This window comes from Chelmon rostratus, chromosome 10, assembly GCF_017976325.1.
Source record: "Chelmon rostratus isolate fCheRos1 chromosome 10, fCheRos1.pri, whole genome shotgun sequence".
NCBI lineage: Eukaryota > Metazoa > Chordata > Actinopteri > Chaetodontiformes > Chaetodontidae > Chelmon > Chelmon rostratus.
The window spans coordinates 1,860,024-1,884,810 of record NC_055667.1 but is presented as its reverse complement, the minus strand read 5'-3'; the positions used below and the strand labels follow the sequence as shown (position 1 = coordinate 1,884,810).

Genomic DNA, 24,787 nt, shown 5'->3' with positions numbered 1-24,787 from the left:
TCCTCTTTATTGAGGGGCAGATATTAGCTATCTGTTTACATGTGTATTCGTTCAGCAGGCAATTTCAGATGCACTTTGTTTATAGATCGTCCCTCAATCTCCCTCGGCGTCTCCCAGGTGAGAGTAAGAGGGAGTTTATTGGATTTCACCCTCCGCTGCCTCGCCTGCCCGCCTCTCCATACAAGTTGCTCATTAAACGTTCCAGTCAATTGGCTGAGATTGGTTGTGATGTCTCAGTGAGCCAGCATGGTGCCCCCCCCCCCCCCCCCCCCCAAGCCACATGTGTTGACTCATACTATCTGCAGAAAGAACACCGCTCCATCCTTCTTCATGTCAACACACACACACACACTGTATTATGCTGCTTAAAGCCAGTCATGGACATGATGAGGTGCATGAGGTTTTATTGGACGTGTTAGAGTGTCTTTGTGATTTCCGATTATAACCCTGCTTGGTATTCATGAACCTTTTCTCTGTGTTCGCACTTCGCTTTCTCCTTCTCTGTTTTTCGTTCACGCCATCAGCATTCTGGGTTGCCCCATAGCCAGAAAGCGCCGTCTAGAGGAAGCAGAGGCCGAACAGGAGCAAGAGCAGGATACAGAGCGGCCTGCCTCCAAGAGAAAGGCCAACCCCCTGAAACTGGCCCTGGACGAGGGCTTCAGCGCAGATAGTGACGCCAGCAGCGAGGCTGAGGGCGAGGGAGAGAAGGATGAGGAGGAAGCAGGAGAGATCAAGAAGCTGGAGGAGGAGGAGGAGAGGGAGGCAGCTGTAGAGGAGGAGAGAGAGGAGAATGCAGAAGATGTGGTGAGAGATGGACAGACAAATGGACACGAGGATGAGACACAGAGGGAGGAGGAAGAGGAGAGGGAAGAAGAAGAAGAAACATATCAGAAGGAGGAGAGCACATCTGCAGCTGATGAAGGTACGCTTTTTCTACTTGAGACAAACCAGCTAATATTAACCACAGTCATCGTTGGTGAGGAAAAGTTTATTACAGCTAAACTTGTTGTTTGCTTTTCAACCAATACTTTGTGTTTTGATATTCTGATAAGAATCCTGGTAACAGTGAGGGTTATTTTCTGATTTATAGATTAAATGGTTGTTTAAAGGGGTTTTATTTTATTATTATTATTTCCTTTAAAAAGAAAAGAATGAAGCAAGATGGACCGATATGGCCTGATTTTAAGTCTCTTGTATGGGTTCAAGCTTGAAAAGTGCTTCATCCTACATTTCCCATAATGCAACTCAATAGCAATCACATAGCCAAGTGGTCACTAGATGTGGAGGCAAAGAAAGAAATGAGATCATGGTGAAATGCAGTGGTCTATGTTACTGCACATGACAGGTAATCTCTAATATTACAGGAGGTGAGTTGTCATGCCTCCTAACAACCACTGGGGGCACTCACACTTTGTGAATGAGTTTCCTTCTGCGTACACAAGCTGCTGTACATGTACAGACTCTGTGACAGCAGGTGTCTTTATGTCATTGTGAGTTCACAGCGAATGACTTAGCGGGCAGGAAAATTATGCCAGTGATGACAAAGATATTGCTGACAACAGCTTTAGCTCACTGCATGACTCTGAGTCAGAGCTCTGACCTCTTCATCACTGTTTCCACAGAAGAGGAGTGTGTGATCATTGAGCCCGAGCTCGGAGCAGTTCCACCTGCAGCCCAGTGTCAGTCTCCCTCTCAGAGCGCCAAAGAGGTGGCCAACTCTCTCCTCCACCTCGGCCGAGTCTCCAACAACAGTGCTCCAACTGTGGCCAGTCAGCAGCCTGTTGCTATGGAGACTGAGGAGGATGTCACCGTGGCAGCCAAACTGAGTGAAGATGTAAAGGACAAGTATGAGGAGGACATGGATGAGAGGCAAAAGGAAGAGGAGAAGGTGACCCACAAAGTTCAAGTTTTGGAAGAGTCATCTGACCTGCAGAAAGAGGTTGCTGAAGTGGAGGAAGAGGAGTTGGAGGATGAGCAAGGAGAGCGCCCAGACAGGAGCAACCGTTTGAGCCTGGAGGAACACCACTATCTGACCGAAGATCGCCACCATGAACGACTTAAAGATGGAGAGGAGGAGGAAGAGGAGGAAGAGAGGGCAGTACCAGCACAGCAGGGCAGTCCAGCAGAAGAAGAGGAGAGTGAGGAGAAAGATGAGGAAGACCACAGGGAGGTAAACCACATTCTGCCCATTTCAGATGTGCCAACTGCCATCCGCACCATCACCAGCACCGCCGCAGCTCAGGGAACACACATTGAGGCTCAAGACCACAGAGCCAGTCCTCTGAAGGACTACAAATCACACAGGGCGAGTCCCCTCGGAAACTACAACGCCAACAGAGCCAGTCCGCTTGACAAATATGACTCTCAGAAATGTAGCCCGCTTCAAAACTACAAGGCCAGCCCTCCTTTAAGCTACAGCTCCCACAGGGCCAGTCCACTTGAGGACTACTTTCCCAACATCAGAGGTGAGAACTATAAAATCCACAAAGCCTCGTCCTCAGCCTCCCCCGACATCATCGAAGTGCGATCAGATAAGTCAGAGGAGAAAGACTTTGATGACATGGATGGGGATGACGAGCGCGATGACGAAGACAGCCTGTCGCAACGTTCCACGGTGACGGACGAGTCGGAGATGTTTGACATAACCAGAGGGAACTTGGGCCTGCTGGAGCAAGCCATTGCCTTGAAAGCAGAGCAGGTGAAGCCAGCCGGGCCGAGAGAGCTGCTTTGCGCCCCGGATATCCACCACCAGCGATACTTCACAATGGATGACAGGCCCAAGCACCTGGACGTCATCCGCAAGAGCTACTTCAGCAAAGGTAAGACACAGTGTAGAGACTAAGAGGGGGGGGGGCAGAGGTACAGCGTGTACTGAGACGTGAGACTTGCTTGAGGTAGGCAATATGTCAGGGACATTTAGTCCGCTTTATTTACTTATTTGGGTAAAGCTACGTTAGCATCACATGGTTGTGCTGCTACAAGTACAGCTATCACCTAGGTGGTGATTTCAAGGACACTCCAACATCTGAGACTTGATGTTCACCTCTTGATGGTATAATTAGAAGCTACGCGCACTGGCAATGATCAGGGTGACGTGTTCGCTGAGATGAATTACCTATCTCAAGAAAGTTTGACGTATCTGAAAGGTAAATTTTCATATTTTCTTCATAATGACGTGGATGAAAGTGAAAGTGACTCCCTTAAAGTAAGCGATCTGAATAAAAGTGTATTGTCAGCTTTGGAACAAAGTGAGTAATAAACTTAATATGTAATCAGTGCCCTAAACCACCTGCATGCTACTGAAATACCTGCTCACACGTAGATAAGTGTACAGAAAATGATGTTCTAAAGCAGCACAAGGTGTCATGTGCTGAATGTAATGTTGGGAGTATACCAATTAAACAGTGATGAGTCACAGAGCCCTGTTTAGGTCCTCCCTCATCCATTGTGATGAGGATGAAGTGGTTCCAGCTGAATAGACTTCCATGAAGAGCTGAGAGGACGTGCTTGAAGAGAGTGAGTGAGAAGGGATGACAGCGAGAGAGGGAACACAAGAGAGAGGACAACATGTTAGAGAGAAAGAGGAGAGAAGACGAAGAGCGCAGGTTGTTCCACAGTCAGTGCTGGAGTGTTTGTTTACATGCTGCATGTGTTCGGCCCTTGTATTTCACAGTTGGCACGCTGCCCACTTGTCATGCTCCTCACAGTATAGCACTAGTGTGATTACATGCCTGGTAGTGCTGCCCTCTCCTTGGCCTCAACTCCCTCCTGTGGTGACGTTCTTGTTCTGCTCAACGCTAATTAGGAGATGCATGTCTTGTTAACATTCAATTTGAAGGCCAATAGAGCATCACAACATCCTCTTCCTCTTTTTCCTCTCTCCAGTGCCGCGATACTGGCTGGCCTACCTCCAATAGCAGAAGGGAGGAGCAGGCATCTTTATTTATTTGTAAATTACACAGGCGTGATTTCCTCCTGATGTATTTTCAGGTGTTGTTTTGTCCAAGATCCAAACAAGATCCTTAAAAATGTCAGACAAGTGTAGCAAGGGAGCGGGAAATCATCAAAGCGTGCAGGATAAGTAGGTCGACTTTGTTCAGGTTAACTCTGAAAAAGCTGTAATATTTCAGATATTGGATAGTGTTCCATCCCTGAAAGCATTTTTAGAAACACACAAATCACAATTACACTAACGCTTAAAACACGTTGTGCATTTGCAGAGGTACACAAGACATGAGGAGCACATACAGATGGTGTTGCTTTTGTACAGTTGTCTGAAATATGTCTAGATTTCACGCTCAGCCAAGCAGACTGTCTGATGGCATTAACCACTTGCTTTTGTCCTCCTTATTCCTCCCACCTCTCCCTCTCCTTCCTTCTCTCCATCTCTCTCATCGCTCTGATTCTCCTCTCATCCTTTTCTCCTGATATCTCCTTCTACCCTCCTATCCTCCTCGATCCAGAAAGCAGTAGGCAAGAGAAGAGGGAGATCAAGTGTCCCACCCCCGGGTGCGATGGGACGGGTCACGTGACCGGTCTGTACCCCCACCACCGCAGCCTGTCAGGCTGTCCGCACAAGGACAGGATCCCTCCGGAGAGTGAGTTTTCTTCAGCTGCGTAGGAGATGAAAATAAGCACAGAGAGAAGAGAGTGACAACAGGGGCAGTGTGACAGTGATAGAAACCCTACGTCTGCTCACTGTGGAGTTATATTCACACAAGGACCACTTTAATCATCATTTCAAGAGAGTTTCCAGAGGTCATGTTCTCTGTAGCAACTCAGCAGTGGCTAGTTGTCTCACTTTAAGACTGTTAGCATTACCAAGCTATTCCATCTTCAGCCTTGTGCATGCTGCTGATAGAAGATACAGCCATACATGCAAAAGGTGACAGGTAAAAAAGGTTAACAGGGTACATAAACAAACTGAATTTCAATTTAATTTACCTCTCTAAAAATATGCAGATAGGAATCTGAAGTGGCCGTGTGTTTTCTGCTTAGCCCCCCTGTCCCTGTGATTGTAAACATACTTCCTATGTACAGCATGTGTCAGAGGCCATCTGACTCTAGTCATGAGCACAGCTCCATTTAATGTAGTCCGGATGGACCAAAAATAGACAGCAGCTGGAATATTTGCCATTTTATCATGTTTGCCATAGTCGAGAGGAGGGGAGGGTCAAAAGGAAATATTTATAATGCTGTGTGTTTGTGTGTGTGTGTGTGTGTGTTCTCAGTTCTAGCCATGCATGAGAATGTGCTGAAGTGTCCGACCCCTGGCTGCACCGGTCAGGGCCATGTTAACAGCAACCGGAACACGCACCGCAGGTATTCATACATACGCTGCAGTAAAGTGTCTGTGTAGATCTGTGTTTGTGTTTGACTGTCTGTCATGCAGGGTTCTGTATTTCCACTTATATTCATGTATGCAGAACAGCGAACGTGCCAGTCCACAGCAGTGTGATGCAGATATTCATGGTCAGCAACACGCTGTCTTTTTGATATTCATCGTCTTTCTCTGCCTTCATCCCTCCAGTCTTTCTGGATGCCCCATTGCTGCTGCAGAGAAGCTGTCCAAGGGCCACGATAAGCCGCATCTCTCTCAGCCAGGCAGCGAGCACCTCAAAGGATGTCCCAACGACAGAGTGTTGAGGTGGGTGATCAGTTTACCTTAGACATTTTGAATCATTTGCCTCAGTGGCAAAAAAGGCAGTGAAAGGTTATGAAACAAAATAAAAATATAACAATACATTGATTAATAGTATTGTTAATTAGATGATTAAAATGTAGTGTAAAAGAAAATATAAAGCTTTACACTTGACCTTTGACCTCATGTCCAAGAGAGATAGATGAAAAGACAACAGCCTTTTCAAAAATCCCTGTACCTCAAATAAACCTCTTTCTATAGTAATGAGCCATTTGCGAGCACAGTATATTTATCTCCATGATGTTATCCTCCATTACCTGCAGTACTGGAATACCTGAAGTGAGTTTATGGCAACGGCCTCTGTGTCAGTTTCAGTCAACAGCAACCAAGATGAGACTACCTAACTTTATCCATTTCAGTTCTGTATTAAACTTTGTGATAGAGAGGATTTCTTTTTAAGTTTGCGTCTCCTCTCTTCAGAAAAAATGACAATGGAAATAAGTCTTGGACTTCATTGTGCTATCCTTGACATTTTTTATATGTGCATGATTAATCACCTCTATCATAGTGCCAAATAAACTGAAAGCTTTGCAGAAGCATGCAGCATATCGATGATTATCATCGCCCATACTGGGGTAGAAATGTGTTGGTAGTATATTCAGGATAGCTAATAATTACACAGTGATGCTGACTGATCGGTTCAAACCATGTGAATGTTCAGGTTGGCTCATTTTGCCCATGAGAGGTTAAACATAACTTTTTTACAATTCGATACGTATCAAATTTTAAAGTTTATTTTATTTTAATTATTTAACTAATAGTGTTACCCTTGATATATTTTTGACTCATGTTACCACATAATGTCTTTTGTTGGTTTTGCGGCTCCATGGATACAATGTGAATGATGAACCTTTCACCTACATAAAAGCCGTCTCCTCCAATCCAAGCCTCACACAGCTGAGGCCTTCTCAAGGTTAGCTAGTTTACAACTGAGCCACATAAAAACCATAGAGACGGTGTTGACCTTGGTTATTGTACCCCTCGCGAGAGGTAAAGCCGGCCTGTGAATGGCTCAATCTAGCCCCCAAGTCCTGAAGCATTCAGTCTGGTGGTCCAATCATTACTGTCACCTCAAACACTGAGATCTCTTTATCTCCATTTATCTTCCCAACTGGTCAGGCACCGTGATCATGGCCAGAAGAATGATAATTAACACAAACCAGACACTGGTATTATGCTAAGTCTACGCTCATCCTCATTGGTATTTTAATTAATAATGCAGCTGATAAGCTAATTATGCAAGTTGTAGGGGCATTGCAGGGGGACAGGAAAAATAATTGCTTTCCTTGAGGAAAACCTCATCAGTGGTCAGACAAAGCATAAAGAATTAAAACATAATAAGGCCTGCTTTGTTTTTCCTGCTCAGATTGTTATTAAAATGAGGTTGTCTGTTAAGTATGAGGCTGAAGAATTCCTCATGCATTACATGTTCTAATGGAATCCATGTTGAATACATAAAATGAAGAAAATCCCCTGTGATCAGTGCTGCTAAGTTTTTCACTGTCATGAGAATCCTGGTAATGTAGGCATGTGGCTGTGTGAAGGCCACCCCGACAGCAGTGTGACTACAGGCCAGGTCATGTAGCTTATTAATGAGCGTATGGTTCGAGAGCAGAGACTGCGATATGGGCTTCAGTGAAAAAGATGAGGATGGTAACTCCACTCCCCCTGCCTCAATCCCCCACCCCCATCCTGCCTCCCTCTTTCACCACTCCCCTTTCTTTCTGTCCTGCTCTGCTCTCCTCCTCCTCCTTTCTTCCTCTCTTCCCCCGCCCTTCTGCCTCTCCCTGGTCTATCAGTGGATTTACGCCAACAGGTCTGACAAAAGCCCAGGCTCTCCAGGAAAACGAGAGGGCTTAAAGCTCATAAATTCCATGCTGTACAACATGCAAATGTGCCCTCTGCTGATAAGAGAGCTTTTAATCCTGCTGCACTCCTGCTAAGTACACCGTTGCCCCTATCTTTACTCTCTCTGTGTCACTCTGCCTCCCCCTCTCGTTCTCTTATTCGCTTCTCTTCTTCTCTCTATTTGTTTTTTATGTTTATTGCGTCGATCCTTTTTTATATCCCATCGCTCCTCTTGTATTCTATTCCATTCAGTTCTATTCTATTTTACGTTCTGCTTTTTTTCTTCTTAATCCCCCTCCTGCCTCCCCCTTTACCCCCCCCCAAACAGCCTCACCCTGATGTCCTCTCACTCTCCTCACAGGCCAATGTGCTTTGTGAAGCAGCTGGAGGTGCCCCAGTATGGCAGCTACAGGCCCAACATGGCGCCCACCACGCCTCGCGCCAACCTGGCCAGGGAGCTGGAGAAGTACTCCAAGGTGTCCTTCGATTACGCAAGCTTCGACGCTCAAGTGTTCGGGAAGCGCATGCTTGCTCCAAAGATGCCCACCAGTGAAACCTCACCCAAAGCCTTCAAAAGTAAGATTTCTGTGGTGTGTCTCTGGATGTGATGGGATGTGTCAGCTAAGCCTGGCCAGTCAGCTCCCTGTGAATCCACACCTTGTCATTTTCTTTAGACGTGCTGGTAGTCCGATTTTCTTACCTCTGGACAGAGGTAGACTAGCTGTTTCGCTCTCTTTCCGTCTTTGTGCTGTTGTCTTATTAGTTTCAATCACTTGACGGCACTGAGCAGTTAAGGTTGCGCTCCCAGCAAGAACATATGTACATTATACCTTTCTTGTCTACAGTATGTTCTTCACTCTGTTGTATCCTACTTTAAGAATCATCTGATCTAAAGTTGACTTTTTGTCCTCCTGCAGCTAAGCCCTCATTCCCCAAGTCATCATCGCCCAGCCTCAGTCTCCACGGTTATGGGAAGAGCTCCTCCTTGGCCTACGACTACTCCCATGATGCCGAGGCCGCTCACATGGCGGCCACCGCCATCCTGAACCTGTCCACACGCTGCTGGGAGAAACCTGAAAACCTCAGCACCAAAGCTCAAAACAAAGTAAGCAGACCATAGTTATGCATTTGTGTTTGCTCATTTTCACCAGCATTTATTAAGGATTACAATTCAAGACTCGCAGTGTGAGAAATCTGAGTTAATCAAAAAATAACTGAAATATGAAATGAATCAGGTGTTTGTGGGTGATGTCATTATGGTGGAGTGTTACCCTGCTCTTCTCTCGTGGCACTTGAAGAAAGAGATTATTAGCTGGCTGTAGTGCAGATTGAAACATTGCAGGCCACGGCTGGTGAGATGAGAGGGGATGGCAGTGGGTGTGCCTCTCCTCTCTCCTCATTTTTTTCCTTCCCCATCAACTCTGCATGAATATATCATCAGGAGACGTTGGCTTACAGCAACAGGATGGTGTTGAGATGCAGTTGCATCACCTTTCCCATCCTCTTTCATCCTTTCATCCCTCCATCCCACACACTTTTCATGTTGTTATTGAATTTGGCTGACTGCCAGTTCCCTGGATTACTTTTCCACCAGGTAGCCTTTTTTCATTATCTGCCGGACGGATCTCCCACTCTCTCTCTCCACCCACGCCACTCTTTCTTTCATTCTCTTTTCACATCTCTTTTCACTCTCTTTTATCTCCCTCTTTTCCTCCCCATGCAATTCTCACTGATTCCCTCTCTGTCTCTTACTCACTTCCTCTTTCCCCTCTCTGTGCACAGGAGGTGTAATTGGAGCACCACTTTCCCCCATATTGTGATTTTTAAAAGCCCTTTTGCCTCACAGAGGAGAGAAAGTGACTGCTTCATCATTTTTCGATTTCCTGACATGGTTTTCGGAAGATAAAAAGTGAAGATTAATGTCTCTGGCAGCACAGCAGAGCAAGGTGTTGCTCAGCAAGGCACCGATCCAAGAACAGGCCTTAGCTGCGCAATATTACAATGCAGATCACCAGGGACTGATCTGGAATCAGAGTTGGAGCCAGTTGAAATCCAATATTGAAACAGTGGAACACTGAGCTCATCATCCAGGGACAGTTCTGGGAACTGTTCCCGTTTTCTCTCCTCTTCTCCTAACCCTTTGATTTTTCTGGCCCTTGACCAGCCCGTACGAGCGCCATTTTAGATGAATGCTGAAAACATGGCTCATCTCACCCCTCTGTTTCTGTTTACGTGCCAGCACTATAATAGAGCACGAGAGATGAACTGTTGGTGCTCTTGGCAAAGTATTTGCAGAGTACATCAGATATCGTTGCTCGCATGTTTAAGTGACGGAGGTGGTGTTCTGAACTCAAACATGTGGCGCTCTGAAGAAGTTATTCGCGCCGCTGTGCGATGTTTGGCACAAGCTCGAGGGCGATAACGAGCAGGTAAAGGTCGATGGGCGGCAATAGGAAAAACCTTCCAAAAACGAAAGTTCAGTGTAATCTGAATCTAGATTCCTCCCTGAATGTGACTGTGGGTCGCATGAAGCTAGAGTCAGGAAACAGTATGTTGATGTATGTGTAGCACTGAATCAGGGCCGTTAAATTAACCACAGGGATCATCATATACCTCTCATACACTGAAGCACAACAGGGGAGTCAGTCATTTATAATTTACAATACTAAATAGAAATATAATAATTAGATGGATTAGTTAGCGATGTCTTTTGGTTCTTCCAGTTGCCAATGGAGCTTTGTAAAGTTTTGTGTTAGTTTGGATTTTGATGAATAAACATTTAAAAATAACTAATCATATTAATAAATAGAGTGAAATATATAAATGGATATTCACAAAAATTGTGAAAGCTGAAAAACTAAAAATGATTAATTTTATCATGAGTTGCCACAAGCCTACATCCCCTCACCTTTCAGCCAACCACCATGTGGCCCCCGCCCTCTCTTAGCAGGCTCAACAACCACTAACACGCTCAGTCAGCTAGCTCCTGTTAGCTGAGGCAACGACAAGGCAAAGTGGGGCTGTTGGCGGTTGGGAGGTGTGCTGTGTGGCTATCAAATGAAAGCAAAAATGACAAAACAGATCAGTTTGTTTCTATATTTCACTTTATGTACTCATATGATAGTCATATCACAGTGTTCATTTATTTGATACTGAACACTTTAGGACTCCATACCTGCAGCGCTCAAACAAACAGACAAAGCCTGACGTCGCTGGTTGTGTGAAACAGTGATGGTGTCGTGACATGCCCTCAGTCCTGAGCAGTGTATGTGTCCTCTCCAGGAAATGGACATTGAGGTGGATGAGAACGGCACCCTGGATCTGAGTATGAAGAAGCCCATTAAACGAGAGGGCAGTCTGTCCGGCGCCAGCCCCGGGGTTCGGTCCCCAGACCCTTCTTCCTCCTCCTCTTCCTCGCTCCATCATGGTGGAGGCAGCGGGATGACATCACCAAACCTACACACCTATAAGCAGGAGGAGTGGGAAGGACCTCTGGATTACACCAAACCCAACCGCCAAAGGGAGGAGGAAATGGACGAGGTCAGTACAAGCTCCAAACACACAGCATTTCCTGTGATATTAGTCACAGAGGAAGTGTTGCAACACAAATAATAACAGACAAAATGCCCCTAAGCTTTTTGAATTAACAACATTTACTTGTTTACATCACTTTGTCTTTCTCTAATCCCCTTGCCTTATTTCCTGTCCCCTTGTCCTCTTTCTATTATTCATTTATTTCACTGAAATGTGAGAGTTACTGTACAGTTAAAACATTGCACTGTGTAACAGAGGTGGTGTGTCAGGTGCATTGCACCATCCTGACTTTGGCATATGCTAATTTAACTCCTTTGAACTTTTTCAAAAGAAATATAAAGGGCTTTGAGTGTAAATTTTTTATGAGGACACTCCGCATCACTTGTCTACAAAAGAATAAAAAAGGGATCAGAGTGGAGACTAGTGTGCACATGGTGCTTTGCAAAGTTTCTTTGCTTGTATACAAATAGGCAAACTATTGTGAGAAAGCCATCAATCAAAAACTGTCTAAAAAAAGCCAATTCAATTCACACAACAACACATTAGTACAATTTAAATGAGAAAAGAATCACAGAGGAATTGGCAGGACGTTTGTGCTCATCAGATTTTTATATTGATGTTTCAGATGGAGCACACGGGCCAGTCATTCGTCTCGTCCGACCCGGAGGACTGTGACATGATGCAGGACTGTCTGGAGGAGAGGAAGTACCCGGGAGAGGTTACAACCCCAAACTTCAAGGTCAAGTTCCAGCCCAAGGACAGCAAGAAAGAGCTGCTCTCGTAAGTAACAACACACAGAGTCCACAGGCACACCAGCAGCTCTGTGAGCATGGCAGCATGCTAACCTACACACTGTGACCACGCTGTGAACATGTAGACGTTTAGTCCATACATGTTAACCATGTTCACCATCTTAATTTATTTAGTCAGTGTTGTTAACTGCATTTTCTAACTAGCATAAAATATAAAGTGGCTGGTCATTGTTTTTGGTCGAACAACCAGAGAAATGGACGCATGTAAAAACTTTGAGCTGATGATGGTGCTGCAGGGTTAAGGGCTCAGCAGTGCAATTAAGATTGATGCTGAGGGGAACTTGAATGCATCACATTTCATCTAGTAGTTGGGCTGATATTTCCCTGAAAATCACAAATGTCAACCTCATGTTGACATGACAGGAAAAGTCAGAGGGTCCTCAAATTCATTTAAATTCGTCCTCTGGGGACTATGAATATCTCCACTCCATCGCCATGATCTCCATTTCATGGCGATCCATCCAACAGTTGACATATTTCAGTTCGGACCAAAGAGGATTGCCGCTAGCAAGGCTAAAACCAACAGCGAAGGGGGAACTTCTGTCCTGCTCCATCCCCCTGTCCTCAGTCTGACTCTGTGTCCCTCTCTTTCTTTTCGTCACCCTCTCCAGGTGCCCGACCCCTGGTTGTGATGGCAGCGGTCACATCACTGGAAATTATGCGTCCCATCGCAGGTATGCACCATCGCAGACCTCTTTGGGTGATACATTATGCTAGTACTCTATATAGAAACTCTTGTGTGAAACGTTAGTTCTGCTTACACAGTCCAAAACGGACACTCTGCAACTAATTCAAATATTTTATTTGATCCTGACATGCCAGAGGCAATAATGTAGCAAGGCCCAGGAAGCGAAGACAGTCATTGACTTTGATATGTATCAGTAATTTACCTCTTGCCGTCTGTCCTCTTCTTCCGAAATGACCTTGGTATGCCTTGCATCTTGATTTCCCTTCACTCACGTCTTTCTCGTTTCTCCTTTCAATCCCCTTACACTCGCCTTCCTCGCCCCCTTTTCCATCCTTCTCTTCTGCCTGTCCTTCGCTCTTTCTCCTTCCTCTCAGTCTGTCTGGGTGTCCTCTCGCTGATAAGAGCCTTCGGTCCCTCATGGCGGCCCACACCCCTGAACTCAAGTATGTTTGCTCTACACCTTCACTGCTTTTCCACCACCTCTTCACTGCACTGCTGCTGTCACCGTCCAATGCCACAATGCTTTATTTTACAGAAGTTAACTTAGCTTCTGTTGCTGGCTGCTGCCTCTGCTGCTGCTGCTACATCTGTCATGGTGTTTTTTCTGCATGTGGCTTGGACTATGCTTGTTTTCACCTCAATCAGTTCATGTAAATGTGAAATGAAACTGTGATCCTGTGGTTTACATAGCTCTTTACTCGAAAAGAAGCTTTTCACGACCCACTACAGACAGATACAACGAGGGTTTGAAATGGCAAAGAGCCTGAATGAATTTAAAACAAATATCGCTCACGAGAGTGAATATGAAAATGAGCAATGTTAAGCGGACCATTTCTCTCATCTGCATAATGCCATTTTCTTGAAGACATTTCCACAATGAAACATCCACGGTGTTATGTTTTCTGCTAACCTCGTATTAAATGTTAAACATTGCTCTGCCCTTTCCCAGATGCCCCACTCCAGGATGTGACGGCTCAGGTCACATCACAGGAAACTACGCCTCCCACAGAAGGTAACAAACAAAAGACACAAATGCACTCACCGAAACGCATACACACACATACACACAGTCAGTCAGAGAGGCCTAGTGACAGTTCATGGTAGAATTAGACAGGGATCACATACTCATACATTTCCACACCTTTCCATTGTCCTATTTTCGGCCATGTTAGGCGTTTTGAGTTGATTTGGTTTGTAATTTGGTTGAGCAACCTCTGTAAAATTATTCTTCCTTATATTGTTCTCTCCCTTTATCAATCACTTCACCAGACCTTTTTTCAACCCTATGTTATCAACTCCATACTTTCTGTTTTCAGTCTCTCTGGGTGCCCGCGTGCCAAGAAAAGTGGAATTAAAACTCCTACCAAGGACAACCAGGAGGACTCCGAGCTTTTAAAGTTCGTACCGCTCAGAAAGCCATAATGTCTGCTTTTAGCGAGACTGACGGTAAAAGTAAAATGCAATAAAAAGAAAGAGAGAGAGAGGAAAGTCACTATGAATCATATGCAGAGGTAGTGACCTCCCCCCGTAATTGAATCAATCAGGCCCTTACTGATGGGAAAATACACTTACTGCAGATACTGATTCTGAATGTAGCTCATTGTAGAGTATCGTAGAGTAGCTTGTCAATACATAAGAAATACATGGGCTTCATATGGCATTTGCACACAAAACGAGTTAATTTAACAAAGTGTTGATAATGACATGTGCTAAATGTGAAAAGCTCTTGCATTATTAATATTACTCATTGCATAAATATGTCGATCACAGATGCAAGACAATGAATTTGGCCCAGTAGAGAAAGTGTATAACTTAAAATCTTTCTTCCAATAATCTCAACTTTCTCTACAGTTTAGAGTTTTGCCTTCTCCTTGTCTAACCCTTGTGCCTTCTCATTCTCTTTCTTTTCTCTTTTCTTTCCCTGCTGCCTCACTTCAAACACTTCTTCCCTTCCCCCTCTCCGGCTGCACACCCCTCCTCTCGTCTTTTTCTTGTTCCCTCCTTTCCTCCGCTCCCTGCAGATGCCCGGTGCCGGGCTGCGACAGCCTGGGTCACATCAGTGGGAAGTACGCCACACACCGTAGTGCCTACGGGTGTCCGCTGGCGGCCCGCAGACAGAAGGAGGGTCTTCTTAATGGCACACCCTTCAACTGGAAGGCCTTCAAGACAGAGGGGCCCACCTGTCCCACCCCAGGTTGTGACGGCTCCGGACACGCTAATGGAAGCTTCCTCACACACCGCAGGTAAACTGCATGCAGACAGTTGGTGTGGTGTGTTTGGGGCTCTTCAAATGTGGATTTAGACTTGGTTTGATGGGGGAACAACACAAAAACATAGACATGGAAGTTCCTCAAACATTCCACAGGACTTTATTTATATGAAGGTGTCCATTTAAAGAAATAGCTGAACGTTTTGCGAGTTCTTATTTGCTCTCTGTATGAGAATATCAGTACCACGGTCATGGCTGTACACTAGGTATGGAGCTAGAGCTCGCAGGTGTTGGGCTTAGATTACTGTCAGCGCAGGAAACAGCCCACCTGGCTCTGTCCAAAGCAGAAAAGTATTCTGACCAGCACCTCACTGATTAACATCTTGTTTTTCGTTTTTAACTTACAGAAATTAACAGAAATGTAAAAACGAGAACTGTGCTTTTATGTTTTGACAAGAGAAGTTACTGCATCCGTCCAGGAAATATGCCTGGCATGTAAAACCACAGCTTTTTGTTTTTCTATTTCTGTTTGTGTGCTGAAAAAGCAAATAAGATACAACATGGAAATTACTGAGCTTTAGAGGTGTTCCAGCTAGCTAATTTAAGTTGTTATGCTAAGCTAAGCTAACTGCCTGCTGGCTCAAGCCACAAACACGAGAGTGGTATCAGTCTACTATGTGTTTCAATATAATGTGAACTGTGATAGCTCAGACTGTATGTGAGGCATTAAGAATAGCACGGTGACCCCACTCTGTGCCTCCAGCCTCTCAGGATGCCCCAGAGCCTTGTACGCCAAGAAGAAGGCCAAGTTCCCCACAGAGGACTACCTGAGCACCAAGTTCAGAGCCAGCGATGGTAAAAAGAATCTAGATATCAACTTTTATGTGGCCTGTGTATATACGTGTGTGAGTGTGTGAGTTTGTTTGTGTAAAAACCACACCGCTGTTTTCAAGAGCACTTCAGTAACGATGGGTGCATTTTAAAGTGTCTAGACAAGCAGAAAAATGAAATCTGAACTGACATGTGACCAGTCAGTACAGGAACAAATCCTTTTGTTTTAGCAGTGTTCAGTCAGATATGGCACTTGTTCCCAAACTGGGGGCCCACTAGGGGTCGTGAGGGGTGTAAGAATAGAAGAAAACTAAATGAAATTGTTATTTTTGAAGTTCATATTATTTTTTAAGATACGCACAGTGAAGACCTGAACACAAGCTGCATTCACAGCGGTTCACCCTCTGCTAAACAGCCGGGTTGTGCAGTAGAAGAGTATGCAGTTGAAATAAGAGCTAATAGAACTTAGTCCCCTGGAGGTGTAGTGGGACTAAGTAGACACTGTTGAAGGGAGGTTTCCACCTGATGACCCCCAGAGACGTGTTAGGAATCACTGCTCTTTGGCAGGTATAGAGGCAGATTAGAGCTCCAAGGTTCTTCACTGAGAATGAATCCTCTTTTTGAGTATCTTGTGTTTAAATTAATTTAAAGTAATTAAATTAACTATGGCCAAGCCTCAGAGAGAAAAAACACTGGTGTGGTTCCAGTCCAAGTCCAGGTACATGGAGGGTTGGCCTTCAGAATACAGTCCATAACTCAGTACAAATAGCAGAGATAGCAGAGATAGATATAAGATGGACTATTAAGAAGACCAAACACCAGTCTTTTCTGTCCTAATGTGTCTGGCCTCTCCTTTAGTTTTGGACAACGATGAGGACATCAAGCAGCTCAACAAAGAGATTAACGACCTCAACGAATCCAACAATGAAATGGAGGCTGACATGGTCAACCTTCAGACTCAGGTGTGTGTTTCTATTTTTGTTTTATTGTAACCTATAAATCATTGAACATGAGGTGGGTTCTCACAGATGGAAATTCTCCGCTCAGTTATGAAGCCTTTGAATGAGCCTTTCTCTCACTAATGAATTCATAAGCAATAGAACACACCTTTGCTCGCTTTCATAAACTCAAGGTTTTTGCTGCTATGTGAATAATGTTAGCAAACTACAGGTAAATATAGCTCTGTAACTGACATTATTCAGTAAATTCACTGATAGCTCTTCTCTGTTTATCCTATTGTTTGACTACACTTCAGCACGGACCATTATCCTGTAATCAGCACTCATGGCCACAGTGGCCACTGGCCAAAGTTACACAGGCTCCCTTTAAGGACAAAGCAGATGACATTCTTCATTTCATTAAAACAGCGTAACATTCTCAGTACTTTCATATGTTTACAATCCAGCCTGCCTGCCACACCCCAAGAAACGAAGATGCAAACATTGCTCACAAATATATTGTTTCATTTAAAGAAAAAGAGCTGCATTTTAAGCCACATTTCTAGTGAGTATTTGGGTCAGCAGGACAGTGTAGTGTGTTCATCATAATGAAGGCGCGTGTCAGCCAGTTGTGGCTCATTGATGTGTTTTAACAGATTGTGAACAACAGTGGAGCTCTACGGCACAGAGGAAGAAGATCTGTCAGACTTTGATACACAGCACTTGAAATCTTACTCAGAATGATCAGTTCACTGTTGATTTGACTCTTCTCTTGCATGCTGTTGAATATGGAATAGGAATATGGAATATTGCCAGACTTGGCGTTTAAATTTCTTCTAATGTAAACTTGTAGTTGCAGAGAAAAGACAGGACTTGCTTTAAGTGATACCCTGTTGCTGTTCACTGCAGATCTCCTCCATGGAAAAGAACCTGAAGAGCATTGAGCATGAGAACAAGATGATTGAGGAGCAGAACGAGGCTCTGTTCATGGAGCTGTCGGGTCTCAGTCGAGCCCTGATTCGCAGCCTGGCTAATATCCGCCTGCCACACATGGTGAGTTGTTGGCCTCGTACACACACACACAGGGGCGGGCCGGACCCGATTACACACACTTTTATTGATGTAATGAATTTGTTTCGAGGTGACTCTCGTGTGTTGCCCAGTGCATAGCCGTTCGTTTCCCTGCTCTTCTCAGTTGAGATTGGTTGTTGTTTGTACCACAGCAGGAGCCAATCACCGAGCAGAACTTCGACAGCTACGTAAGCACCCTGACCGACATGTACACCAACAAGGACTGCTTCCAGAGCCCTGAGAACAAAGCTCTGCTGGAGAGCATCAACAAAGCTGTGAAGGGCATCAAAGTCTGAGGCTCCACACACACACACACACACACACACACGCACGCACACGCACATGCACACACACGCACACACACACACATCCCAAACTGTCCTGAAGCGCAGGAGCGTGACGGAGGTGGAGATGGAGGGACGGGGAGATGAAGGAGAGATGTTGAAATACTCTACAATATATTGAAATATGATTCAAAAACAAAAAGGGAATTCAGGTTATTTAAATAAACGGCAACTTAAAAAAAATCAACCCAGGGAGCACGCTGATAGAAGAAAAGTGACGCGGACCAAAATCCACACCATGCTGCTGCTGGGATCAGGAGGAGGAAACAGATCGTTCAGCCAGAATGGATGGAAACGAAGAATAATGTCACTGCAAACTGTATCTGGGGGGTTAATATGCTGTATGTTTACCTGTTGTCTCTTCTGTGTCCTGAACTGTTTTTGGAGAGGGTTCGGCTGTTGCTCGGTTGATCAGTTTTTCGCACTTCACATCAACTGAGAAGTGGACGGACGTGAACGCGGGACATCTTACGGGAGCGTGGCGACATGAAGGGGGCTCAGATGAGTTGAATGTGCAGACTGTCAGTGCTGTCCTGTAGCGTGCACTGCGGCGAGCATGTGCGTTCACCGGCTCCAGGAGCGCTTGGATTCGTGACCACGCGCACACCGGCAATATGAAGCATGCACTAAACTGAACTTGTGTTTGCTTTGTGGTATTACTGCAGCAAAGATGTCAACAGCGCAGTGTTGACTCAGTTTAGCGGGGCTGGGGGGGGTGGGGGATGGGGGATCTTCAAGCAAGGTCATGAGACAGATCCAGGAACAGTGCAGGTTGTTTATTTTTCAAGGGACAGCTGATATCACGATTTAAAAAGCAGCAGATAAATTCTTTTTGTTCTTTTTTAAAACTGAAATGATAATAGTAATAGTGTGCACACATTTCAAATTCAGTTAGTCATATCAATAGTATTTATCAACATAGGAATTGCACTTCATTTCCATGAATAGTTTTGTGGTACAATAATTATTGTTATATATGAATTATTTAAACTTGTGAACTCTTAAATTGTAACTTATTGCCATTTATGTTATTGAGGTTTATTTATTTGAAGCAATCTATTTATTGACTTTCTTTTGTAACACACACAAATGCATCTTTACTGATTATCATGGTCAAAGCGATGTCTTGCGTCAATATTTTAAGAATCTATATAGATAACGGGCAAGGCATATTTTGTTTTGAGTACTTTTTAAAAACCTTTTTAAGTGTAGATGTTTTATAACTGACAAAAAATTTTGATAATTTTACAAAAAAAGTTATTTTTTGGGTTGTCCTTGTTTTTCTCTGTTTGGTTTATATTCGTTCTGTTACTGCTACATTCAGAAACCCACTGCTGAGAAAAAAAAAGAAAGTATGTATTTATTATTTATTTAATATGAAAGAAATTGACTGATATGGCTGTATATTTATTTTGTTATTTATGTGCGTGATGTGACGGTTGAGTCTGAGTAGTCTTAAAGATCCCCTGCTAATATTTAAATAAAGAAACAAAATCAACGCAAATACTGTTTGATTACTTAGGCTTATACCTAGACATACCAGCAGCTGATTGTAAAGACAAAAAATAACCCAACAAAAGCAATCACTGTTCTGTTGCTATCTGGTCTCTGTGTGTTTGCTTTTGTCAGGTAAAAGAAAACCAAGAAAAGTATATAAAAAAAAAAAAAGTTACCTCTCCCAAGCGCTTTGTAGCGGCCAGCACTGGCTCACCCAGAACCTCTGTAATGTACCATCGATGCTTAGGTAATGCTTTTGATTTTTTTTCTTCTTTATTATTTTCATCAGTACAATGGTACATATATAGAGCTTGATTCCAGCTGTGGCTTAGGCTGGATGAATGGGTCTAAAACACACACACTCACACACGCTCACACACACACACACACACAGCTACATATCCAAACCTTGAGGATACTGTAGGATGGCCTCATTTGACAAACTCCTATCTGATAAACATACACACCCTTGTAGCCTTACTCTAGATTTTAATTTTTTGATGCACAAAGTGCCACTAAAAAAAAAAAGAACTCACTTTCTTTCCTGATTCTTCGCATTTCTGCAATGTAACAATGTCTGGTCCTGGGAAGACCACGGCATCAAGAGAGTGGTGATTGTTTCAGATGCCTTTATTTCTCTGCCAAGATGGCCATTAGTACACTATATATACATTCTGTATAAATAGATTTTAAAGATGCTATATATATGAATATAAACATACATATATTTTTCCAGTGTAATTGTTGACTTGCTCTTCTTCTTCTCTTGTATTACCTTATCAAAGGATGACTAGCTGTCTAGAAGAGATTTGAGGGGCGGTATCAATTGGAGGCAGTTACACCTTGTTTAATATCACTAAGACCTGCTGAACTGTGGCTTTAAACAGAACATTCAGTCAAGCTGAAGGCAAAGTAGGCGTTGATGATACAGTACAATATTTTGGAAGCGTTTTCATCAGTTTCCTTTTTTTCCTTTCCTTTATTTGTCTGTCCTTGATCCAGAAATGTCAAAAACTACTGTATGTTGTACTACTGAATCTGAGAAATGACTGTCAATTGAAACTAGGTGGTTGGCTCTTTGTTCCTAAGTGTCATGTGAGTTCATGTATAGAAAAAAAAGGTGATTCCTCTGAATAATGTTCTGCACATAGTGTTTGGCAACATTGTGCAGTTATTGTATTGTTACTGGTAAGGCCTGCTCACTATGAGCCCATTCTCTTTAATGTTGAAACAAGCAAGTAGGAGACTTTAGTGTAACCTGCCTCTGAGTGATCTGTTGCAGCTACTGTGGTGTACAGTATGATACCCTTGTGTAACTCTGATGTCAAAGGCATGTTGTAAATGTGCTTTTAGCCAATGTAGAATGAAACTCCTTTGTGCACTTTCTGAATAATCGTTGAAAATGCCAGCATTGAGTCTCGACTTGTAAGGAACCCCAATAGATCACGAGCAATAGCAAGTATTCACCCCCACTGGACGGCGCATTACAGTACGAAGCATTGTCACCTGTTTGTTGCTGTTCACACAGACAATAACCTGTATCACGGTGTCAGATAGAGACATCTCTGTGATGCAGGGGGTTCAGCCCGTGCTGCAAAAGCTCAAAAATGTATAAAAAGGAAGTGGTACTTTCTTTTCCAAACAAAAACCAAAAGAGATTGACAGGAAGCAGAGTTTGGTTCTCAGGTGACCAGGGAGAGCTGCTAAAGCAGAACAGAGCAATGCCATAGGTCAGCCAGTCAGCTGAGGCTAGAGGCAATAGCAGCGGCTGGATCAAGGCCTCGTGTGAAATGAGATGAGTGTGTGGGAGTGGGAAATTGATTTGCCAGGCTACACAATCTCCCCCTTGTTTTAGGAAGAGGCGTTTGTTGCATAAATATGTGTCCATCACTCAAAAGAATGTCAAAGCTTTTTATGACTTTTAAACCCCCCACCCCCACCCCCCTTCTTCATGTCTTGTGTAACCTTTCCTCAGGAAAGATAGTTTTGATGCATTTGGTTAACAAAGTAGCGTATCCTTCTCTCTTGAAATGCACGAGAATACTACCCAAGAGTGTTAAGACTGCGAATATTCTCCTAACTTATTTGATATGGCATGACCCCTTTTAAACTGCTTGATGAAATTGTCTACTGAAGTATGTAAATGAATAACACTGAGGCCATGAAAGCATAGCATTTTCAAAAAATGTCAGCTGAGAAAGCAAATGCAGCCTACGGTTGGTTCTGTGCCCACGCACTGTATGTTTTCTTATTTAAGTAAAAGTGTTGAGTGATGGACTGAGGACTTTTATTATTCTAAATAGCATAGGAAATTAAAAAGCAAACTGGTCAGGGCCCAGTTTCCCTAAAGCACCTGGAATGAAAATGAATTTATCATGCTAACACGTTCAGGGAAACCAGCCCAGACCAAAATCCAGCTGTGTGTTTAAGAGGGGGGAGGCACACGTTAGCATCCCGGTTCCTTGTCGGCCACGGACGTGTGCCTGTCGAGAGCAGAATGGTCACACTTTGATGCGCACACACCGTGTAGAAACTGACTCGTAGAGAGAAATGTCTAGCTGAGTGGCACTTTTCATCAAGCTGAGCAAAACCAAAAGCCCACCGCCCCCTACCCCCACCACCCCCCACTGTAGTTTCAAGCTGTGTGGTCTTATCATGTGTGCCTTTCTCACTCCACTCATTTCAAGATATGGTACTGTATGTTTACACTTGGCAAACCTGGTTCAAATACTGTTGAAAACGTTTGGTCTGGATCTAGATCTCTTAACCAATACTTTTGGGGTACTTGGGGGGAGGGTTACTATGTATAGGGAAATAAAATAAATGTGTCTTTTACATGCAGGTAGAGGTCCTTTTGTGACAGAGATACAAAACAACAAGCTTTTCTTAGGCTAAAGAAACTGTGATCTCATTCTGTTGATTCAGGTACCAAACTGCATGGACAGTTTCTATGAAGGAATCTGAAGAACAACATCATCATCATCCCTAGATAATGCGTCAGTGTGCAGGGCATTATTTTGAAACACGTGGAAGTCTCTGTACATATTTGTATTAAGAAGAAACAGTGTTATTGTTGTTGTATTGAAGACAAGTTGAAAATGGTTAAAAAAAAACTTAAAAAAAAACGTTTGTGACAAAGAAAAAAGTCCACAGCCAAGGGTTGTCCTGCTAGCACATTTTTACAGAGATGAGCTATTTTTACTGGTGATTTTCTAGGCATTGATATTGATATCCTTTTAAAAAAGTACAAAACTTCCAAAATTACAAGCACTTCCACAACGATAGATTGTATGGTCATTTTTGTTACTTTTGTAGATGTGGTCATTACTTTGCTACTGCACCATTTTGTAAAGTGGGACAGGCCTTGGCTGTGTGTCCTCGGGGTCTCATGGTTTTTTTTTGTTTTCTTTTGTTTTATTGTTTTGTTTTTTTTGTTTGTTTGGGAAGTAAAACACTGTAGATGCGCCGAATTTGTGACTGTGTGTTTGTGTACTTGTGTACATGTTTCCCTGTTCCTGTGTCAGTGTTATAAACCAGAGAAGTGATGTCAGTTATTGTGAGGGTATGAACCATTTTAAATGTTCTCTATGAAAAACACAAATAAAGAATCATAGTAGACAAGTATGAGTCTGCTGAATCTGTGTGTGTGTGTGCATGTGTGTGTGTCTGTTCCTGTATGTCTCCTTGTGAGGACCAGTTGGAGTTTTAGACCTCAGCAGTGAGGACATTTTCACTGGTCCTCACTTTGGGAAATGGTTTTTAGCATTAAGACTTGGTTAAGGTTAGAACTGAGTTTAAGTCAGGATTATCTTAAGGGTTGGGCTTAGGCGTTCAGTTGTGAAGCTTAACGGGGCTCGGGAATGCATTACGCCAATGTAAGCCTTTACAAACATAGAAAGACAAATGTGTGTGTGTGTGTGTGTGTTTGTGTGTGCATGTGTGTGTTTGGAGTGTAAAAGCTAGGAATTATTAATCTTCAATTGTAATAACACCAGGGCTTATAAATAAATAATCTGAAGTACACTGTATATCACATGCACTGACACACAGTATGCATGGCCTGGCACTCACATAAACACACTGCCTTCCTCAGAGGTGAACAAAATGGGGGACTTTGGTGTGCTGTTAACGTGCACTGACATGTAGTTTTTATGTTGAACAGCACTGACATCTGCTGGATCATACAGTGAACCAACTTGTTGTGTAACCCAGTAGTAATGAGCATGTATCACAGACATTTTGGCTTGATATTCTTTATTCTCAGATCACTGTGTGAGACAGTGCGTGCATTTCTTTGTTGCTCTCAAATACAATCCAAATGGTTGCATTCAGACATGTGCCACTGAGCCACTGATGCATTCACAGTCCCATTCAGTCAAATTGAGTCATTTAGAAATCTTCACATGCAAAATATTAAAGCCAAATGTCAAAACACAGTCGTTAGTCAATCAGTAACATCTTCATCCTCTAGTTTTAGTGTAACTGATTTCATGTTGTCTAGTTTAGTCTACAGGTGCAGCTCCTCTGCTATCATTACTGAGACACACAGGGTTGTGTCAAAGTGTCATGGTTTCTGAATATGGACCAACCATGTAGTCGTCATCTTAATAGCTTTACTGAATGTAATGTGCTCCCCATTTACATAGCATGTGGAGGGGGAACATTATAAGAAACACTTTACAATATGTAATCCAGTCACAAACAGCCTCCAAATGACCAGATAGTTTAATCAATACCTAATTTATTTCAGTTGTTTGTGTTTTTCCAGTGACCCGTCCATTTTGACCGGTCACCGTAAAAACAGACCATGTGCCACTGATCACATGGCTGACCTCTCTGTTCTATTCAAGTGTCTCAGTAAGTCAGGACAGTGTGACAGTGAGCCAGCATGCACAGTACCAGTCCAGCCAGCATTAATGATCACACGCTTTTCCTGCTGTGACACGTCACAGTGTTTTCACTGAAGAAGGCCTGGAGCATAACATTACTTAGTGTAAGTCAGTGGCCCAGTGAAGGCCCATTAGAAGAACACAGTAACCACCAGGGCTCATTCAATTATAGCTAAGACAGATCAACGACTCAGCTCTAATTGGCTGAGTCACGTGGTAAAAATAACCCCGTAAAGACACACGGTAAATGTTTGGTTGTCAGTGTCGTTACTCAGTCTATGGCAGAGTTCAACAGTTGCGCTCTCTGTTGCTTATCAGCCACATCTGGACCGATCCAGCCCCGCTGCCCTGTGAGGGGAATGTAGGCCATCCTCTTCCTCCTCCTCCTCCTCCTCCGGACGTTGTTTTGCGTATATTACGTCTGA

The 24,787-nt window shown here is 43.6% G+C and overlaps 1 protein-coding gene across 1 annotated transcript in view; it reads left to right on the top strand.

The window, feature by feature from the left end:
- myt1b (myelin transcription factor 1b) overlaps positions 1–18,633 on the top strand; it is a 103,511-nt gene extending 84,878 nt beyond the window's left edge. The window contains exons 7-24 of the mRNA XM_041945116.1: positions 525–922; positions 1,623–2,819; positions 4,464–4,598; positions 5,232–5,322; positions 5,531–5,647; positions 7,911–8,125; positions 8,467–8,654; positions 10,832–11,089; positions 11,709–11,863; positions 12,507–12,569; positions 12,958–13,026; positions 13,533–13,595; positions 13,900–13,980; positions 14,605–14,826; positions 15,556–15,647; positions 16,482–16,585; positions 17,471–17,614; positions 17,785–18,633. Of these exons, the coding sequence (XP_041801050.1) occupies positions 525–922; positions 1,623–2,819; positions 4,464–4,598; positions 5,232–5,322; positions 5,531–5,647; positions 7,911–8,125; positions 8,467–8,654; positions 10,832–11,089; positions 11,709–11,863; positions 12,507–12,569; positions 12,958–13,026; positions 13,533–13,595; positions 13,900–13,980; positions 14,605–14,826; positions 15,556–15,647; positions 16,482–16,585; positions 17,471–17,614; positions 17,785–17,928 (3,736 nt within the window). The 3' untranslated portion in view covers positions 17,929–18,633. The remainder of the gene's footprint in view (positions 1–524; positions 923–1,622; positions 2,820–4,463; positions 4,599–5,231; positions 5,323–5,530; positions 5,648–7,910; positions 8,126–8,466; positions 8,655–10,831; positions 11,090–11,708; positions 11,864–12,506; positions 12,570–12,957; positions 13,027–13,532; positions 13,596–13,899; positions 13,981–14,604; positions 14,827–15,555; positions 15,648–16,481; positions 16,586–17,470; positions 17,615–17,784) is intronic.
- The last annotated feature ends 6,154 nt before the right edge of the window (positions 18,634–24,787 follow it).